The sequence below is a fragment of the Sapajus apella genome, unplaced genomic scaffold (genome assembly GCF_009761245.1).
Source record: "Sapajus apella isolate SASKATOON/1434 unplaced genomic scaffold, GSC_monkey_1.0 scaffold46, whole genome shotgun sequence".
Classification (NCBI taxonomy): Eukaryota; Metazoa; Chordata; class Mammalia; order Primates; family Cebidae; genus Sapajus; species Sapajus apella.
In genome coordinates this window covers 575,222-597,378 of record NW_022436986.1, presented here as the reverse complement: position 1 = coordinate 597,378, position 22,157 = coordinate 575,222, and the positions used below count along the sequence as shown (strand labels likewise).

Below are 22,157 nucleotides of genomic sequence, written 5' to 3'. Positions count from 1 at the left end.
AATCTAAAACTTCTAAAAAATAAAGTCTGTTAATAAAAATATATGTATAAACAGGCCTGGCACGGCTCACTCCTGTAATCCCAGCACTTTGGGAGTCCAAGGCAGGCAGATCACTTGAGGTCAGGAGTTCGAGACCAACCTGGTCAACATGGTAAAAACCCATCTCTATTCAAAATACAAGAATTAGCCAGTTATAGTGGCACATGCCTGTAATCCCAGCTACTTGGGAGGCTGAGGCAGGAGAATCGCTTGAGCCTGGGAAATGGAGATTGCAGTGAGCCAAGATCATGCACTCCAGCCTGGATGAAAAAGTGAGAATCTGTCTAAAAAAAAACTGACATATATACATATATGTAATATATATATAATTTTATATATATATTATATACATATTATATATAGTATAAACAATTCAAACACTTAGAAAAATAAAGGGTAAGGATTGGAAGGAGAATAAAAACTTAAAGATGCAAAAACTAGCTACATAGAAAATCTAAGGGAATCGCTAAACTATTAGAACTATTAATAAGATCAGTACTTGAGTAAGATCAGTACTTTAAAAAGATGAGCAGCAAAGCATTTACTTATAATAATAATGTCATAAGCGATTAGAAAATGTAATTTTTAGAATGCACCATTTGCAACAATTAGGGGAAAAAAAATCTAACAAAAGTAGTATAACACTTGCGTAAAGAAAAAATATCTTCCCCCCATTATGGTCTGAAGGTTTGTATCCCACTGCCCCTGCCCTCACCAAAAATTCACTTGTGTGATGATACTAGGAGGTAGGGCCTTTGGGAGATGATTAGGTCATGAGGGTGGAACCTTCATAAATGGCCTAAGTACCCTTATAAAAGAGGCTCCAGAGAGCATGCTCCATTATATGAGAACACAGCAAGGTGCTGTCTATGAACCAGGAAATGGGCCCTCACCAGACAATGAATGTGCCAGTGCCTTGATCTTGGACTTCCCAGCCTCCAGAACTATAAGAAATAAGCTTCTGTTTTGTTTATAAGCTATCTAGTTTGCACTGTTATAGCAATCCAAATAGACTAAGACATCCCCTATAGCACTTCTCACCTTTTAATACTCAACTATATTTATTATATTTCTTGCTTATTGTCTGATTCTGCCTATGTGATCCATGAGGGTAGGGGTCTTCAACCTCTGATGTATATCAAACACACAATAGTGCATGGTACATGATGCTTAATAATTGATTTGGTGAATAAATGATGAACAAATCTCACCAATAAACAGGGAAATACAAATTAAAACAATTTCTATACTCATTAGATTAATAACAATTTAAAATCCGATAACATCAACTGTCAGTAAGGAAACAGTGAAGCAGGGAAAGGGTAGATGTAAATTGGTACAATCACTCTAGAGGGCAATTTAGTAATATCTAGTAAGGCTGAACAGGGTATATCCTACAACCAAACACCTATTCTTCCAGGTATACACCCAGAGAATCTCTCAGATACAAGAATAGAGAAACAGGTTCAGAAATGTTCACTGCAGCATGCATTTATAATTGCAAAAACCTAATTGTCCATGAGTAGGAAAAGTAATACAGCGTGGTACAGTCCAACTCTATAAAGTGGTAGGTGCCCAAGTCAGTCTTGATTAGTGCTTCTAGGCCCACTAGGTGTAAGGGAAATGTTACACACAGTAGAATAAAAAAGTTACACTCTATATTGTATTTTTAAAATGATTTTGCAGCAAGTATGATGAAATCCTGATAATCATTGAACCTTAAGGGTGGGTATACACATGGGCTTCCTTTTATTATTCCTCTATTTTTATGTATACTTAATTTTTTTCATGATAAAAATAGAAAAAGAGAAGAGACAGAAGCCAACTTGAAGAAACTCCCATTAACCAAAGATGAGATCATTTTAGTATCAAAAAGAATGTCCAGCCTCGGCAACATAGCAAGACCCTATCTCCACAAAAGTTTTAAAACTAGCTAGGTGTGGTGATGTGTGCCTGTAGTTTCCGCTACTTGGGAGGCTGAACTGGGAGGATGACTTGAACCTAAAAGTTTGAAGAGGTAGTGAGCTATGAGTATGTCACTGCACTCCAGACTGGACAACAGAGCAAGACCTTGTCTCCAAAAAAGAATAATTGCAATGGGTTGAAATATATGATCAAATATACCAAAATTCATAAATACATAGTAATATTCCATTTAAAAAAGAAAACAACTTATTGGTCACCTTGAGAAGTTGCTGAGGCAACAATTCATTATTCTAAAAATGGATAAAGAGAATGTTTTTCTTATACAGACTATACTTCGGTGAACCAAATAGCTAGGAAGAGAAAATTCATTTTTATAGACAAATCATAGCTCATAAATGCTGAAGGGATAATATAATCAGAATATCATGGCCAACCACGGTGGCTTACACCTGAAATGCCAGCGCTTTGGGAGGCCGAGGAGGGCAGATCACCTGAAGCCAGGAATTCAAGACCAGACTGGGCAACAAGGTGAAATCCTGTCACTACAAAAAATACAAAAATTAGCCGGGCATCATGGTGTATGCCTAAAGCAGGCAGATCACTTGAGCCCAAAAGTTCAAGACCAGACTGGGCAACATGGTGAAACACCATCTCTACAAAAAATATAAAAATAAAATAAAGTAAAATGATTTAAGAGACATAATAGCCAAATGGGCACAACAGAACTAAACTGATCCTGCTGACACACTAATTTCTGGCTCCTGAAATGAAAAAATCAATTGTATAAAAATATCTTCTAGCTAATAAAAGAAACTGAAAAGACTGAATATTGGATGACACTAAGAAATTGCTAAAGTCAATGTGATAATGGCATTTTTTAAGCATTATCTGTTAGAGATCTATACTGATATATTTATGGTGAGATAAAATAACACCTAGGATTGTTTTTTGTTTATGACACAGAGTCTCACTCTGCCACCCAGACTGGAGTGCAGTAATGTGATCTTGGCTCACTGAAGCCTCTGCCTCCCGGGTTCGAGCAATTCTCCTGCCTCAGTCTCCTCAGTAGCTAGGATTACAGGTGCCCGCCAATTTTTTGGCTAATTTTTGTATTTTTAGTAGAGACAGGGTTTCACCATGTTGGCCAGGCTGGTCTTGAAATCCTGACCTCAAGTGATCTGCCCACCTTGGCCTCCCAAAGTGCTGGGATTACTGGTATGAGCCACCACACCTGGCTGGATTGGTTTTAAAATACTCGAGCAAAAAAGGGAAGACTAACTCTATATTTTTTCATGTTTCAAAATATCCATAATAATAAAGTTTTTAAGCGGAAGAACAACCAAAATGCGATACAACTTCATACGTGCTACGAATGGAAGAATGGATATAATAAAAAAAGACAGATAATAATAAGCGCTGACAAGGATATAAAGAAACTGAAATCCTTATACACTGCTGGTAGGAGTATAAAATGTCACAGCCACTTTGGAAAATAGGCTGGCAGTCTATCAGTTAAATACAGAGTTACCATGTAATCTAGCAATTCCACTCCCAGTCATACCCAAGAGAAATGAAAACATATGTCCACACAAAACTGTGTATATAAATGTTCAAAGAAAAACTGATTTGGAGTTGTAGTGATATCCAAAGAGCACAACTATGAAGATACTAAAAAGCCACCAAACTGTATGTAAGCTTTAAATGAGTGAACTGTATGGTATATATAAATTATATTTCAATAAAGCTGCTAAAAAGATAAACAGCGCAGTGGAAGAGAGGATGAAAGATAAAAACTTAGTGAGTGGCATAACCTAGAATAAAACCAGAAAGCAAATCCATAACAGCTGAAAAGCAGAAACAACCCAACTGTCCATCAACTAATGAACGAATTTAAAATGTACTACATCCATACAATGGAATGTTATTTGGCAATAAAAAGGAATTTATTTATATGCTAAAACATGAATGAAACCTTGAAAACATTATGCTAAGTGAAAGAAAACAAAGGACCACATGTTATATAATTTCATTTTTATGAAATGTGCAGAATAGGTCAATAGAGACAGAAGGTTGATTAGTGGTTGCATAGGGCTGAGGAGGATAGGAAAGAATGGAGATGATGGCTAAGGGCACAGGGGCAATGAAAATACTCAAAATTGTAGTGATATCCATGGGCACAACTATAAAGATAGTAAAAGCCACTGAACTGTAAGCTTTAAATGAGTGAACTGTATGGTATATATAAATTATATTTCAAAAAAGCTGCTAAAAAGATAAACAGTGCAGTGGAAGAGAGGATGAAAGATGAAAACTTAGTGAGTGCCATGCCCTAGAGTAAAAACAGAAAGCAAAAATCTGATATGCATTTGGGAACCCCAGACCAAGAAACATTTTTATTAGAACTTATAAAATTCTGCAATATTTGTATATAATGCTTGGCTGTTAAATTGTTTTAATCCATTCTTTAATCTGCATGATGACACACAGTAAAGCGTATAAAATGAAAAGTACAACATGCTTCTTTACTAGGAAAGCAAAGATATGGGAGTCTGAAAGGCTGAATACCACTCCACAGCCAGGCTCAGAAAGAACAAAAACACAAAGGGTAAAGTAAATGCAAAGATAGTATGAATGCTCAGAGTCACTAAGTGGAGTAGGAGGAACTGGAGCTTTCAATAAAGAAGAAAAGTGGGAACATTGGTATGGGAACGAGAAGAGTTATACAGCTTAATAACAGGAAGCCTACCGAGAATAACGGAGATAAGGAAAAACCCTGAAAACAGTAGATGTTGCTTGTCCCAAATGCCATTTGTTCATCTTTCATTTTAATTCACTGTGGGTTGAATTATATCCCCGCAGAAGATATTTTAGACTTCTAAGCCCAGCTATCTGTGAATATGACCTTATTTGGAAACCAGGTCTCTGCAGATGTAATCCAATTAATTCAATGACTGGTGTCCTTATAAAAACAATGGAAATTTAGACACAGACACACAGCAACAGGGGAATGCATTGTGAAGATACAGACAGACACACAGGGAGGCATAGGACAATGGAGGCAGAGATTAGAATGATACATCTATAATCTAAGGAATAGCAAGGACTGCCAGGAACCATCAGAGGTAGGAGAAGGGTAGACAATGTTTTTTCCTTGAGAGCCCCTAAACAGAGCTAAAATGATCCTGCTGACACCCTAATTTCAGGCTTCTAGTCTCCAGAACTGTGTTAAAACAAATTTTGATTGTTATAAGTCACATAGTTTGCAGTACTTTGTTATGACAGCTATAGGAAACTAATACAGTCATCAAACCACTGCATTTTCGGCTTTATGTACTAGACTATGGATGTATACTCATCATCAATCACCAAATCCAATAGCTCTGTTTCATAATTCACTTGTTTTAACATGTGACACTGTCAATAATTTCTGCCTTGAATCTCTTTTTATTTTGTTCCATGAATCTTTCTTGGTTATCTTATTCTCTCTCTTTAAGGTTGCCCTTTCTCAATCTCTTTTGTTTCTCAGAATTCTATGTTTAAGGTTTCCCAAGATTTTGTCCTTGTTCTTTAATACTTTAATATGCTCTACTTGAGCAGGTTTTTCCATTCCTATTACTTCAATTGTTTCTAATATATTAATGAAGCTCTATGCCTATAGCTCTTTACCCCATTCAAACCTCAGCTTTGGATTATCTCATGAAATTGTTTTATCAAAAGTTTCTACGGAAATATCCTCTGGCACTCAAAATATATCTTATAATCAGATCCATTTTTTAGTAGTCCACATGTCCAAAATAAACAAATTTATCATCTTTTCCCTCCATCAGCAATAACAAAAACATTTTCCAATCCTGATGCCCCAGGTTAAGCTGATTGCATTCTCTTATACGCACCAGATAAGGCCAGCAAGACCAAACAATGCAATTGTCCCAACATCCTCAAAAATCAGACCCAAATAAGAATAATATCCAAAAACCTGGGAAACAGTAGAAGCAAAAGAAATGCCGCCAACTCACAGGTGTAACAAAAGAGGACAGATTCCCTAATACAAGCTCCCTCCCTCACAGCCTAGAGCCAGACTAGTGCCACAGTACGAGAGAGTGGGAAGAATAGAATAAATGGAAGATGGAATCTTCTAGTGACATTTCAGGCAATCTTCTAGTTGCCTTTTTTCTTTAATGCAATTTCAATTATTTCATTCTCAGAATGACATGCTCTTGGGCCCCTCCCAGGGCAACCTATAAAGAGCATCAGAGATTTTCTCCCAACTCTCTATACTGCAAATAAGGCTGCTCCTACCTCATTGTCAGCTCCCAAGGCATTGAATTGCTCCCATTTGTAGGTCCAATATCTGGCTTCCTCCTCTGGGATATCTACCATAAAAAAAGAAGAAGAAGAAAAGAAATTATATCAGCAGGTAAAAAATCATCAGCAGATAATACTTTATTCAGACTAATGACTGAGGTCAGAAGGTGGTGGTGATGGACAAGTTTTAACTGGTGGTTTGGTTCTTGTCATGAACATTATGTTTACTCTTCACAAAAAAACACCAATACAACGTACTGTTATTCTCATTGTTATTTTGTAGATGAAGAAACTGAACTTCAGAGAGTTCGTAAAATAATCTGGCCAAGGTCACAGTTTATAAAGAGATGAGCCATGAATCAAACCATGGTTTGTATGATTCCAAAAGCTACATTCTTTCTATGTAACTATACTACTTTTCCCTCAGCAAGACCAAAACCATCCAAAGAATTAGCTTAGAAGAAAAGTTACATGCTGAGATATTGAGATGCTCAAAATTCAAAGGCTTTCTCCCCAAAAAGTTAAAAGTAGAATTACCATGTGACACAGTTCTCCCACTTTGGGTTATACATACGAAAGAACTAAAAGCAGGATCTCAAAGAGATATTTGCACACCCAAGTTCCTAGTAGCATTGTTCACAATAGCCAAGAGTTGAAGCAACTGAAGTGTCCACTAATGGATGAAAGGGTTAACAAAATGAGAGATTTACATACAATGGAACATTATTCAGTCTTAAAAAGGAAGAAAATCCTGCCACATGCCATAATACGGATGAACTTTGTGCATGTTATGCTAAGTGAATTAAGTTCATCATAAAAAAAGATAAATATTGTATGATTTCACTTACATAAGGTAACTAAAGTAGTCAGATACACAGAAAAGAAACAATGGTGGTTGTCAGTGGCTGTGGAGAGGGGGAAATGGGGAGTTGTTTGATGGGGACAGAGTTTCAGTTTTGCAAGGTGAAAAAGTTCTGGATATCTGTTCTACAACAATGTGAACATACTTAACACTAGTGAACTGTGCACTTCAAAATAGTTAAGATGCTAAATTTTAAGTTATGTCTTTTACCACAATTAAAATTTTTTAAAAAGAAGCTATTAAAAAAATACTCATAGGTTTTATGCCTGGAAAATATTAGATGCTCAAATATTTGTTAAGTGAGTCTCTAAGTGAAAATATTTGAATTTTTAAAAATACTGATATAATGGTATATCCTGATTTCCAAATATTTTAAACTGACTATAACAACTTCTCCCCAAAATTCACCTTTTGAAAACATCAAGTATGACCATATAACCAGCACAAAAGAGAAACACTCAGGCAATATATGGATCATGTCAACTTCAGAGACATTGAAACAGATACGCTTTTTAGCAGCCCACATGAATAAAGCAAATATAGCCCTTTCCTTTCTCCTTTGTTCCGCCTGTCCAAAACTTCAGCTCCTTCCCTTCAACTAGCTCTTTAGCAATTGGTGACAATATTTCAAAGCCTTATTAAAAAAATACACACATACACCTTCAAATAATCTACAATGTAATTTGTATAGCATTTTTTCATCCATATGGTACATCCCTAAAATGGTATACTAGCACCTGTTAAAAAGAAGGAGAGTGGGAGGTGCAAGGTGGAAGAGGAGCTGCTGCTGCTGTGGGTCTATATGCTCCGATGTGGGATGATTCACCAAAATATATTAAGTGGAAAACAGCAAGGCACAGGGAATGTGTTAGAACATGCTACTATTTGCATTTTAAAAAGAAGATGGTGGGGCGTGTGTGTGTGTGTGTGTGTGTGTGTGTACACACATATATAAGCATCTATATAGATATATAAGAAAGTATTAATAGTGGTAGCCTATAGGAAGAGAATGGATTTCTGAAGAGACTCTTCACTGTATAGCTTTTTAAACCATTGTAAATTTATTCCTGCCTCACCCTACAAAAATAGTTTTAAGAAGAAAAAACAAAGAGAGATACAAGCATGTTTATCGCAGTATTTTTTATAGCAGTACAAACTTCAAACAACCAAAATACCCAACAAGAAGTGGTTAAATGTATTATACAAATAGTTAAAATTAAAAGCCCAGGCTCTAGAGTCAAACCATGGCCAAAATACTTAAATACTCTCTGCCTTAGTTTGCGTATCTCTAAAGTGGGAATAATAGTTGGGTCTGCCTCAAAGGACTGAAATGAGGATTAAATGAGCTAACATACGTAAATACTTAGTGACATGCCCACCGGCACACAATAATTCACCATAAATGTTATTTTATTATTATTGATGTTTTAAATAAAATCAACCACTAAAAGTAGATAATGTCTATTTTATATAAAATTTATAACTATGTAATTAGTGATACAAAAAGTAATACTACATTAAAAAACAACCATTTAAAGTCTCTGGAAATGGTCCTAAGTGCATACAGCAAATGAAAAAAAATTTATTCAAGAATATCTACCAAAATGTGGTGAAAATGGCTAACATCTGTGGTATTCGAACCAAAACCCCCTCCCCTCGATTGCTTTTCCCTTCACTTGCAGCTTGGTCTACAGTCCAACATGAAAGTCTTCCTTTCTATTTTTCTGAAGTAATAGTTGTTCTGAGTTTAGTTCTTTCTGAGCGAGCTGGAAAATCATTCTTTTTTTGCTTAAATCACCATAGGATACAAGACACAAATACACTGATATCATAAAACAATAGCAGTAACAATGGGATATGCAAATATCAATAATGTGAATGGTAAAAATTAAAATTAAACTAATAAAAATTAACTAAAACAAGATACCATACAAAATAATCAAACAAAGATTAAAAATTGGGAAATACAAAAGACTGCCAAGGATGTACAGCAACAGGCACTCGTCAGATACAATTTATAAGAGTATAGATTGGTATAACCTTTTGGACAAGAAACTCAGTAGTATCCATGAAAAGTAATGATGCACATACCCTTTGATCCAGCAATTCCACTTTAAGAAATTTATTCTAGACTCAAAATGGGCAAAGATATACAGAGTTGTTAGTCAGCAGTATATAACATCAAAAAAAACTGAAAAAACCTGCATGTCAATCAATAAAGGATTACTTAGATAAATTATGGTAGGTCAGGCATGGTGGCTCATGCTTGTAATTCCAGCACTTTGAAAGGCTGAGGTGGGTGGATCATTTGAGGTCAGGAGTTTGAGACCAGCCTGACCAACATGGTGAAACCCTCTCTCTACTAAAAAATACAAAAAATTAGCCAGGTATGGTGGCACAAGCCTGTAATCTCAGCTACTCGGGAGGCTAAGGCACGAGAAACACTTGAAGCCAGGAGGCAGAGATTGCAGTGAGCCAAGATTATACCACTGCACTCCAGCCTGGGTGACAGAGCAAGACTGCATCTCAGAAAAAGGGGGAAAAAAACGAATAAATTATGATAGAGGCAAATCTGTTCAGATGAACAAGATAGATCTTAAAGTATAACATGGAGCAATGTCTAGGATAAATGTCTAAGTAGTTTATAAAACACTTTATCAGTGTGTGTGTATGTGTGTGTGTGTATATGTGTGTGTGTGTGTGTGTATATGTATGTGTATACATATACACACATATATATATACATATATATGTGTATATATGTATGTATGTGTATGTGTGTGTGTGTGTGTGTATATGTATGTATATTACACATAGAGTATGATCCAAATTTTGCCAAAATAAATTTTTGGAAAAATAAATATCATGTGTCTAAACCAAAATACAAGAATGTTAACAGTAGTTTAACACTGGGAAAGGCAAAGAAGGTTAAAGGAACTGAGAAAATAAACTTTTAACTTTTTTTTTTTTTTTTTTTTTTTTTTTGAGACGGAGTTTCGCTCTTGTTACCCAGGCACGATCTCGGCTCACCGCAACCTCCGCCTCCTGGGTTCAGGCAATTCTCCTGCCTCAGCCTCCTGAGTAGCTGGGATTACAGGCATGCGCCACCATGCCCAGCTAATGTTTTGTATTTTTAGTAGAGATGGGGGTTCACCATGTTGACCAGGATGGTCTCGATCTCTTGACCTCGTGATCCACCCGCCTCGGCCTCCCAAAGTGCTGGGATTACAGGCTTGAGCCACCGCGCCCGGCCACTTTTAACTTTTTATCCATGTACATTTCCTTACTATCTGAATTTTTATCAGGAGTATGTATTATGATTTAATTTACATTTTAAATTATTCTAATTATCAGAGCTCTTTAATACTTAAATTAATAAATCAGAAGGTATAGTCACTTCAAGACAATAAATGCTTATTTTCAAAATAAATCTAACAAGCCAATATTTCATAAGTCATTATAACAAATAGTCACACAAAATTAAATGAGTTAAAGGGAATGCTTTTTAGTGTAGATTCTTTAATGAGCACCATTCTATATTCTACTTTGCACCATTCCCTGGGTGAAGTGTTATGGGAAAAAGAGTAAGGGAAGACAGAATATCCTTAAAGGAGATAGCTGAGGTGACAAAATATACATTAATGAAACAACTAGCAAACAATTTCAAACAATATGGTAAAAATTATTAAATAGTTTTAAAATTTTAATCAAATAGACTTACCAAAAGGCAACTCAAATCTTGTATCAAGCAAAATTTTATGAGGAGTTGGGTTTCTAGTTCCACAGATCTCATCGTCTTTCATTAATGTCTCTGCCTCCAATGTGGACCATTCCCCAGGCCCTTCCTAGGAAACAAAGATCTAAGATTAAAGTTTAATCTTTCTTGGCTCCCTTTTGGTTTGAGAGTCAGGTTTTATTCTCTGAAGTTCCTTGTTTGAGAGCTTCTGAGGGCCATTCACATCCTGATAAGGCAAACATGCCACTGTCACCACCTGCCGCCACTGCATGTGGCTTCTGTTCTCCCTCTTTGGTGGGGAGAGCAGCTTTCACTGTGCTAAGCTCTGCAGGTCTAATGAGGACAGAATGTCTGGAGCAGCATACTCTAAAACTAAGCACCTCTGTGGATCAATATTTAACCTGTACAGTTCTTAATGACTGTGTCACTGTTTCTAGTCAGTAAAAAGCTACCAACACTGCTGGCTAAATAGGAGTGAACTGGTGCTGCAATGAAAATTAACTGCCCATCTGCCTGGGGAGTAGAAACTTCGCTATAAAAGAAATACAGAAAATAGAGGCAACTTCAGCTTCCCCATTCCAAGAGAAAACTCATGGTCCATGTTAACACCAAACAGAATATGACAGATTTTGTCCAGGTCGAAAGTGTCAATGGGGAAATAACACTGAGTTATGATCCAGTCTAGGAAAGTAGGGCAAATGTTCAATCCTAGGAATAATGCATAGAGGTAGTGTGAATACAGATTGCCAAGCCTGGTAGTTCCTTAAACTCTATTAGGGTTACATATAGAAGAAGAGCCCTGAAACCAGTCCTTGGAGACTGGTAACTCAAAGAAACAAAGCAGAGAAAGCCAGCTGGCTAAGGAAGCCTAATGGGACTCCCCCCAGGGCAGTGACTTAAAGGAGAACATAGAAACCACAAGTACCCTAAGTTAACATACACACAGGCACACACACACCTCAGAAGGGGTTGTCTCCTGGTAAGGCTGAAGAGGTACTTTGGAGCCTGTGAGTTTAGTCACAGGACATAGGGTAGGCCAGAATCAAATGAAATCATCTGAACTTTCAAGTGAGGTTAGGAATAGGCAGATTACATGCTCTCTATTAGAAAGGAGGAAGAATAATCCAAGATGCATGGATGAATATTAGCTAAAAGGGAGCTAGCATGGGGAGAAGCATGGGCTAGGAACCATACTTCCAGACAGGCAATGCAATGACTGACCTCATCTGACTGACGAATAGTCTTCAGTGCAATCCACACAGTCCCCACCATGGTGTCCCAGATCAGTCCTTTGTTCCATACTTCCACACTTAGACCCAGGTCCAGGCGACTAATCTCACTAAAGGAAAGAGGAAAGCCCTTTGAGGAAAGCTGCACAATATGAAAGAAACAACTGCATCCCCTGTTTTGCTAAACTTTGAATGTTTTCTCACCAATATCCTGTCTTCAGGGAAAATCAAAATTTTCCAGAATGCTGCAACCATTTTTAGGCTCCAAGAAACCTATGTAAGGTAGCCATAGAAAACTGCCTTTGCTACAGTTATATAAGTTTCAGAGACCTGCTGTATGACATAGTGCCTCCAGTTAACAATAAGGTATTGTGCACCTCAAAATTTAAGAGGGTAGATTTCATATTAAATGTTCTTAACACACATACAACAAAAAAAGGAGACACAAGTAAACTTTTAGACATGATGAATATATTTATTACCTTGATTATGGTGATGGTAACCAAGTTTATACATATGTCTAAATTGTACACATTAATTATGTGCAGTTTTTTATATATCAACTAAATCTCAATGAGGATGGGAGTGGAGAAAGAAAAATGCCTTTGTCTATCCGTTCTTTCCACTTTGGAGATAGAATCATGATTAGACTAGCGCAGTTTCACAAAATATGAGGCCAAATAATGAGGACATTATTGCCAGGCCTACTTGCCAATTTTCACCCATAGGCAACAGTTTTATATGTTTTATTGTTAACTAACACTGCTTCAACATAAACCATGCACTGCATACTGGAAACTTTTAGGAAAGGTAAGTCTGCTTTACAAGATTTATGAGGCTGGACATGGTGGCTCAAGCCTGTAATCCCAGCACTTTGGGAGACACATGGATCACCTGAGGTCAGGAATTTGAGACCGGCTTGGTCAACATGGCAAAACCTGTCTCTACTAAAAATACAAAAATTCGCTGGGCAAGGTGGCGCACACCTGTAATTCTAGCTACTTGGGAGGCTGAGGCACAAGAATAACTTGAACCCCGGAGGCAGAGCCAAGATCGTACCATTGCACTCCAGCCTGGGTGACAGAGTCAGACTCCATCCCACCCAAAAAAAGATTGCGGGGAGGGATTTATGAAAGGGAGTCCAGGTAGAAGTAGGGTCCCTGAGAACATGTAAGTTTGACAGAAACACATTGTCAGAGGCAAGTGAGGGGCTCTAGAGTGTGCTAGTTCATACCACTCAGTCCCTGCAGGACTCATTAATCATTATTAAACTAGGCACTATCACTTATGAGTAAAATTATTACCATGGGATGATAAATATAATGATTTTCCTATAATAATAACTAGGGGGAAAAATTCAAAAAGAAATCATTCCAGAAAGAGCCACATAAGCACTCTTTAAAAGCAGTGTCATACATGGTAGAATATCTGCCTGGAAGGACTAACTCAAACATAATCCCAGTCTTAAACTAGAATATGCAAATAGTACTTGTGTTAATGTTAAAAACATTCTTCAGAAAGCTCTTATTGAAACACAAGGTTACTTGAGGGGTGATCCAAGAAAGATGAGAAAAGACCAATTCCAGCAGAGAAAGCAGAAAGGCATTCTCAGGAAAACAACAGCTATTCATCACAAATAGAAGTTTCAAGTTTGTACTTTAGAGAAAGCTTGGGTTCTTGTTGTACTATAAATGTTCTCAGATTCACAAGTTTGAGATATAGAATTATAGCCATATAATTCATGTCAGGTGTTGAAAATGAATAAAGCAAAGAAAATTTGTCTCTTTCATATAAACATAATATAGCATAGAAGGTACTAATTTATTCATTTAATTAATATTTCCTGAGCACTTACAAGACATATGACTTGGTGCTTTGGAGAAGAAACATAATATAGGACTCAGGTTTTGTGTCCAAAAACATCTAAGCTATCTGGAGAACTGTTCAATGCCACAAAGTAGATGAATAAACCTAGCCACTAAGTTACAGTGTTCACAGTGGGGAAACTAAGCTTTTTGTCACATAGTTTAATTCAGTCTCATTAAAAAATTAGTCTTGGAAAATACATGTAACATTCTCAAATCTGTCAGACTTATCATTCATTTGAATATGGAATAGAAAAATTGCTTGAGCCAGGTGCAATGTCTTATGCCTGTAATCCCAGCATGTTGGGAGGCTGAGGTGGGAGGATCACTTGAGCCCAGGAGTTCGAGACCAGCCTGGGCAACATGGTAAACCTCGTGTCTACTGAAAAACAAATTTTTAATTAGCTAGACATTAAAAACAAAATTTTAATTAGGCACTACAGACATACACTAGGAGGCTGAGGCAGGAGAAGTGCTTGAGCCGAGGAGATCAAGGCTGTAGTGAGCCAAGATGGTGCCATTGCATTCCAGCCTGGGCAACAAAGTGAGACCCTGTCTCACAAAATATTAAATTAAAAAAAAAAAAAGAAAAATTGCTTGTGGATACATATGTAATATTCCCATAGCAACTCCCAAATAGCATCTCCAGCTTACAGACAGAAGAAATAGCCAGAGGTCTTTAACAGCTTGACTAGAAGAGATAAAGAAGAAAATCTGTTCTTCAGAGAACTCTCTGGGGAGAAGGCCCAAACAATGAATATATATTCTATAAGAAGCTTCTCATCTCACCTGCATTTGCTCAGCAGGCCCAGCTAAGAGAAGTCTGAGAGCTCTATTTATGCTTCAGACCCAGGACCCTAGGGAAGTTTCTTTTCTGATAATTAATTCAATCAACAATATACATAAACATGTGTATAGAAGACTCTGGGCTATACAAATTCACACAAATGGTAAAGATGCCCTTACTCTTAAGAAATGAACAATCTACTCCTAAAAACAAGATATGGAAATATTAAAAACAAATAATATAAGAAATACCAAAATGGATATTAGATATTGCCACATAATACATCATGGAGAAGGAAAAAGGAGAACAGAAGACAAGGAAACCAGCAATGAAGTTTCCAGTGACAAAAGAACAGGGTAGTAGACAGAGTTCTGCAAGGAGTGAACAAAAAAAATAATAAATATAATAGGACAGGATAGGAGGAATAAGGAGTAGGAAGAGCAGAAAAATAGAGAAAGTAGCTAATAAAACCCACATGTGAAAGAAGAGAGGGCAAAATTCACATAGCATCTCAATGTGGGAGACAGGGAAGAAAATTCACACATATCACAGCAGGGTTGAAAGGGGAAGTGCTATGGGAAATTGGAAAATAAACACATAAGAATAAGGTTAGCTATGCTGATGAGAGGCTCCAGAGATCACTGTGCTTCACATGATACGAACAGTTATAACCAGAAGTAATGGTTATAGTGAACTGGAAGTGCTAGGATACCATAGCCAGGAGTATGGCTAACATACTGGCATGGAAAGAGACTTTTATAAACCATAAGTAGCTGACTCTGCACACTGCATGTATAAAGAAGGAAACAGGTGCTTACTCCATTGCTGGTTTCCTGTCTCACAGGTCTCATGTCACTGTCACTGAGAGAGGGAATAAATGAGGCTTATATAATCTTGAGAGAAAGGCAACCAATGAGAAACATAACACCATTGGCCTCCTTCTGTTTGAAGTCCAGTTCTCCCTCAGTTTCCAAGACACCGTTATCTCCTGGCTCTCTTACCTCTCTGTTCAATCCTTTTTAGTATCCTCTGTCCCCTCATTAAATGCTGCTACTCTCCAGCTTCTACCACAGTTCCTTTATCACCATACATATTCTTGCCCTAAGTTTTCTCATCTTCACCTATGGCTTCAAATGACCAAAATATTTCTCGAAAGCAGACATCTTCCCTGAGTGCTGACTTCAGGTTTCTAACTATCTTCTGTACTTCTCCTTCCTATCTGTCCTATAAGAATCTCAAATATAAGATTGTCCATAACTGATCTTATATTAATCCCTATCCTAATGAGTGGCATACCACCCACCCCATCTTCCAACCAAATCTTTTGGTTCTACTTACTGAAGATCTTCTATTCATCCTTTTCTATGTCTTCTGCTATTGTCCCAGCCCAAAACCTCATAATCCTTGCCTTTAACTATCACAATAATGGTCCTATAGGAAGCAATATAGGCCAGATGCAGTGGCTCACACCTGTAATCCCAGCACTTTGGGAGGCCAAAGCGGGAGAACTGCTTAAGCCCAGGAGTTTGAGATCAGCCCGGGCAACATAGTGAAACTCTTTCTTTACAAAAAATGAAAACATTAGCCAGGGTGTGGTGGTACATGCTTGTAGTTTCCACTACTCAGGAGGCTAAGGCAGGAAGATTGCTTGCACCCAGGAGTTAGAGGCTATGGTGAACTATGATCATACCACCGCAATCTAACATGGGTGACAGACTGAGATCCTGTCTCAAAAAAAAAAAAAAAAGAAAGATATTAAGAGCCCGGATGATTGGAAATGTCTCCCCATAAAAATAATAACCATCCCTATGTCCCTCTGAGCTGCACTATAAAACAGGCAAATCGATTTCAGTTCAGGTTCAAATATCAGAGCAATTTTAATACTTTTTCTCATTCAGCCCCTTCATGCCCACCTCCAACTCCCAAAAAAACAAGCATAATCTTGTGAGAGAAGTAAACCTTTACAGATAAGGAAATTAGCATCCTAGAAAGCTAAATGATTTTCCTAGTTCTTGAATATATTCTATACTTTTCTCCCTTTTTCTAGAACAGGGACAAAAAATTCCCGAAATTTAAGGTGAGGGAATAAAGAAATATCAAGTTCTTAAAGCCGAAGTTTAATTAAATCATAATATACTAAACTTTGTGGTACACAAGAAATTCTACTAATATTTATTCATTTTAATTAATTAAATATAGGATATTTTACTCCATAAAGCAAAAGGATTATAAGCACAGAAATCTTCAGCCTCAGAAATAGATGACTTAGGTACACGTAAAGATACAGTCTCTCACATGCATGGCCACATTCCTTCAAGGAGCCTTCTAAAAATCAAAGAAAGACGAAGTTATGTTTAATGTCATGCTAAGTATGTTGTACTATATTCTAATTCTGACCATTGAGAAAATCTGACTATGCAGTATTTTCACCGACACAAATCAATTGGGAGTTTACCTGCATTACTATTCATCTCTAAGAACAAATTATGAATCCACAAAAAAACAAAACTTCTTTAACTCACTTATTTCTATAACTCCACAGTTTTCAAAAGAGTATTTAACAGTACCAGTACATTTTATAAATCTCGAAAATAAAAAAATTTTCTAATTGTTTCATCCAATGCAATTATCTTAAAAAGATTATGAAATGTGTAGGCACACTGCTGCTGCAGAATACTTACAACATGAAATCCTGTTCCCAGGAAGGCTGATCACCACGAACTGCTACAGTTGTACTCTTCACATTCTGAACTTTCAGGGTCACATATGTGTTAAATTTATCTTTGAAAAAAATGCAAAATGGAGACATAATATTTAGTGCTCAGATTGTTACCCAATCTCACAAAGCTCTTGGAATTAATATAGAAATTAATGTATTACATGTGCAAGAAAAAAATGAAGCTATATATTGTACAATATAGCCTCATTCAAGACATTGAAGAGTTGCTAAAATTATAAAACTACACACTATCTTCAAGAACATAATCTCAAATACTGTTTTTTGAATTTTAAGAAATTATATATATGACTCAACAGATATGCATACACACTCTCAAACTGAGACAGATGCATGAATGCAAGATATGATAAATTAATATTTTCTTTTCTAATTTATTTAATCTCTTTCTATGGAAATCCTAAACTACTAAATTGATTTTATACCTCACTTGCAGTCTGGGGGGCAATATCCAAATCTAATTGATCTACTAGGAAAGATAAGGTACATAAATTTAAAAAGAGATAAGTATCAGAAGGAAAAAAGAAAAAGTGATAAGGAACTGCAGAGCTGTTGACTGGGGCAAGAATTAAGAAAAGATATTCACAAAGAAAGTAGATTTCAATCTTGATCTATTCGGTTTGGCCTAAAGCACAATTTACGAAAAAGAATTTTTTTTTTTTTTTTTTTTTTTTTTTAAAAAGGGGTCTTGCCGTGTCACCAAGGCCGGAGTCCAATGGCACGATCTTCACTCACTACAACATCTACCTCCCAGGTTCAAGCAATTCTCATGCCTCAGCCACCCAAGTAGCTGGAATTACAGGTGTGTGCCACCATAACCAGCTAATTTTTTTATTACTAGTAGAGACGGGGTTTTACCAAGTTGGCCAGTATGGTCTCAAATACCTGACCTCAAGTGATCTACCCGTCTCAGCCTCCCAAAGTGCCGGGATTACAGGCATGAGCCACTGCACCTGGCCAAAAAAAGAAATATCATCAAAGAATTGAGAAAAGGAAATTCTCTAACCTGAGAGTACAAGTTAAGTACTAAACAAAGGTGGTGGCCTGAAACTTCAAACTCAGGCATCTCACCTGATGCTTTACTACAGCAAATTTGTCACTTGCTAACTACATCCACAACAGCCATGATTAGGGGCACTGAACTGAGGGTTTGCTTTTCTATGTAGGAAATTAATCCTAATTTTATAAAATGAAAAAATAGCAAACTATCACTTTTGACTCATCAAACTGGCAAACACTGCTTAACATGATTACCTAATGTTAGAGAAAATGTGAGAAAATGGGATCCGTCATACACTTTCAGCTGAAGGTTATCTTTTTTTAAATAACATTTAAAATTGTGTAGTTTGATACTTATCAACATGGAAAACTTATAATTATATTAAAGATATATGAAGATAAAGGCCCACAGAAGGAGAATCTCCATCCATATCCAGTAGTAGTACCACTGCAGTAGGCCACTGAACTATGGTTTATATCACATTATTTTGTACTCCACCCCCAACGTAGTGACCAGAACAAGAGTAAATAACCCAAGAGTAGCCAGTCTATGAGCTGGCCAAAAGCTGAAACCAACCTGATTCCTTCTCAAAGATTTTAAATAGGGTAAAAGGATAAATATTGACAATTGATGGTTGGTGCTGAAGCTAGAAAGAAGGGGTATAAATTCCATTGAAGCAGCTATTATGGGTGCAAGATGGGTAGGCATAGAAAACCAACTGGGAGAGAAACAAGAGCAGATTCTCGGAAAAGAGAAGTCCTAACTAGAGCCAGAAGAGAGAGTAGTAGGCTCAGAAACTGCTTTCATTACTGTTGCACCCAAGGTCCAGTTTTTCAGATTTTCCTGGGTTCCCAAGCATATTCATATATTTCCAGTAACCTCCCAGCTCCCCTCTCTTCTTCTCCAGCAGTAACCAGAGGAAGTCTTCCTAAGTGACATTCCAAATTGAGGAAATACATATTAAAATAAGGAAATACCAGTTTTCATCTTCAGGTGGACAAAGATTTTAAAATTTCATATTTGAATGTTAATAAGGATTTGGGAAAATATATGTTCACAAACTTTTGTTCTCAGTATACATAGTAAAAACCTGCAGAAGAACAATTTGGCAGGCGTTACCAAATTTTTAATAAATACATATACCTTTGGCCCACCAATTCTATTTCTGATTCTAGTACATAGAGACATTTGCAAAAGCAAGCAATAAGAAGTGCACAAGAACACTTATCGTTTGTAATAGCAGAAACTTGGGAACCTAAATTTTTTTTTTTTTTTTTTTTTTTTTGAGACGGAGTTTCGCTCTTGTTACCCAGGCTGGAGTGCAATGGCGCGATCTCGGCTCACTGCAACCTCCGCCTCCTGGGTCCAGGCAATTCTCCTGCCTCAGCCTCCTGAGTAGCTGGGATTACAGGCACGCACCACCATGCCCAGCTGATTTTTTGTATTTTTAGTAGAGACGGGGTTTCACCATGTTGACCAGGACGGTCTCGATCTCTTGACCTCATGATCCACCCGCCTCGGCCTCCCAAAGTGCCGGGATTACAGGCTTGAGCCACCGCGCGCAGCCTGGGAACCTAAATATTAATATTAATCGATCAGGGACTTATTAATCAATCAGGGCACAAATCTACAACAAAATTCTGTATAGCACCTTAAAAGAATGAACCAGACACACACACACACACGCACGCACGCACGCACGCACGCACACACACACACACACTCTCTCTCTTACACTTTCATGATGTGTTGCTAGGGAGGAAAAGCAGGTTGCATAAGATATGTTTCACATGGTCTATTTGTATATTTTAAATTTTAAGAAATTTATATATGATCCATAGATACACATACACGTACTCTCAAACTGAAGCAGATTCATGAACTGCAAGACCTGATACACTGATATTTCAATATTTATCCATTAGTTGTCAATATTTATCCTTTTACCCTATTTCAGACTTTTTCTGAGAAAAATTGTGTAGTTTTGTACTTATCCACATGGAAAACTTATAATTATATCTGAGAAAAAGTCTGAAAATGTATATCAAAACCTCTAGATATATTTTCTGAGAAAAAGTCTGAAAAGGTATATTAAAACCTCTGGATATATAGTTATTATTGAGAAGTAGAATGGGTTAGCCAAGGGGTAATAAAACTAATTTTTCACTAGATTAATGATTTCATTAATTTAGTGAAGTAATGAATTAAATTACTGAATTTGATCAACGAATTAATGATTTTTTAAAATTGCTTTAAAATAACAGAAAATACAAGAGGAAAAGATTTAATAGGCGACTAGCCTTACCTGGTGAACCCTGGAATTTGGCCCTTTTAACTGCAAGAAAAAAAAGAGGATACAATGAAGAATATTTCCAAATTCATTTTACTTGAGCAACATTTCTTGGGCACTATGTACCAATGTTAGAGTTAGGTTTAGATTGTTAAATCTAATCCTGGAGGGAAAAAAAAAGCTGAGACTTCTGATCAAAACTTGAAAGGCAGAGAGAGCCCTTAAAAGTCAATCTAATCTCATATCCAATGCAAAAATCTCTGTTCGTCTCCTGACAACAAGGTAGAGAGATCTAAATTACTCCTGTGGCAGGCAGCCAGCTTCATATGAGCTATCTTCCAAAGGTTTAAGTTACAAATGTTCCTTATTTAAAACCCATCATAGAAATCCCCTCTATTCTCTTCACGCCAAAAGAAGAGCATAACAGGCCAGATCCAGATAATAACATTTAAAACAAGAATGAGAAATAAATTCTTTCTGAAAATAAGCAGATATTAAGAGGAACTCCTGTCAATGTGATCACACAGTGCTGTTTCCAAAAAGGCAGTAGAGAACTACTCAGGAAAGAATCCCACACTGGAGTGCACATGCTGGTTCCTGGGAAAGGTCAAAGGCCATACATGCAGGTAAACTGCTAAATCCCAGAAAGCACCAAATAACTATCGAAGAAGATGGGGCTACCTGCCACAGGGGAAAAAAAGATAAAAGAAAACCCTAAAACACAAAACCTGGAAAGGATGCTTAAGGGTGTATGTCTGCCATTCTCTTTATCCTGCATTACTACTGAAAGCTTCATCTTAACTAACATCCAACCCTTGCTTAATACTTCTAAAAGAGGTCATTCTGTACCTTTTACAAGGTCCTCTTCATTTTCAGACAGATTTTAAAAATCTATTCTTTTTATTGAAACAAAGTCTATCTCTCACTGGAGACTGCCTTTTGTAGTCCCATTTCAGTTCAAATACTCTTCCCAGCTGGTGTTCTTTTTCATAAATGTGTGGAAAGTACATACACATCTCTCTAAATGGCTTGGCTAAAATTACCTTAAAAAGATTAAGCTCTATAATTACTAATTGGTCAATCAGCATAAATTTGCCATTATGCTAGTTAACTATATAGTGATAATAACGGTTCCGTGATGTGACACCCTATTGAGTGTCAACTTGATTGGATTGAAGGATGCAAAGTATTGTTCCTACCTGTGTCTGTAAGGGTGTTGCCAAAGAAGATTAACATTTGAGTCACTGGACTGGGAGAGACAGACCAACCCTCAATTTGGGTGGGTATCATCTAATCAGCTGCCAGCGCAACTAGGATAAAAGCAGGCAGAGGAACATGGAAGGACTAGACAGGCTGAATCTTCTGGTCTCCATCTTTCTCC

At 37.0% G+C, this 22,157-nt stretch overlaps 1 protein-coding gene across 15 annotated transcripts in view; it reads right to left on the bottom strand.

Moving 5' to 3' along the window:
• UNC13B (unc-13 homolog B) overlaps positions 1-22,157 on the bottom strand; it is a 234,021-nt gene that overhangs the window by 149,248 nt on the left and 62,616 nt on the right. For all 15 annotated transcript variants that reach the window (XM_032239961.1, XM_032239962.1, XM_032239966.1 and 12 more), the window contains exons 2-6: positions 20,792-20,821; positions 17,431-17,530; positions 12,090-12,207; positions 10,854-10,977; positions 6,265-6,338 (exon numbers count right to left, since the gene is read on the bottom strand). In XM_032239961.1, coding sequence (XP_032095852.1) covers positions 6,265-6,338; positions 10,854-10,977; positions 12,090-12,207; positions 17,431-17,530; positions 20,792-20,821 — 446 coding nt within the window. The remainder of the gene's footprint in view (positions 1-6,264; positions 6,339-10,853; positions 10,978-12,089; positions 12,208-17,430; positions 17,531-20,791; positions 20,822-22,157) is intronic.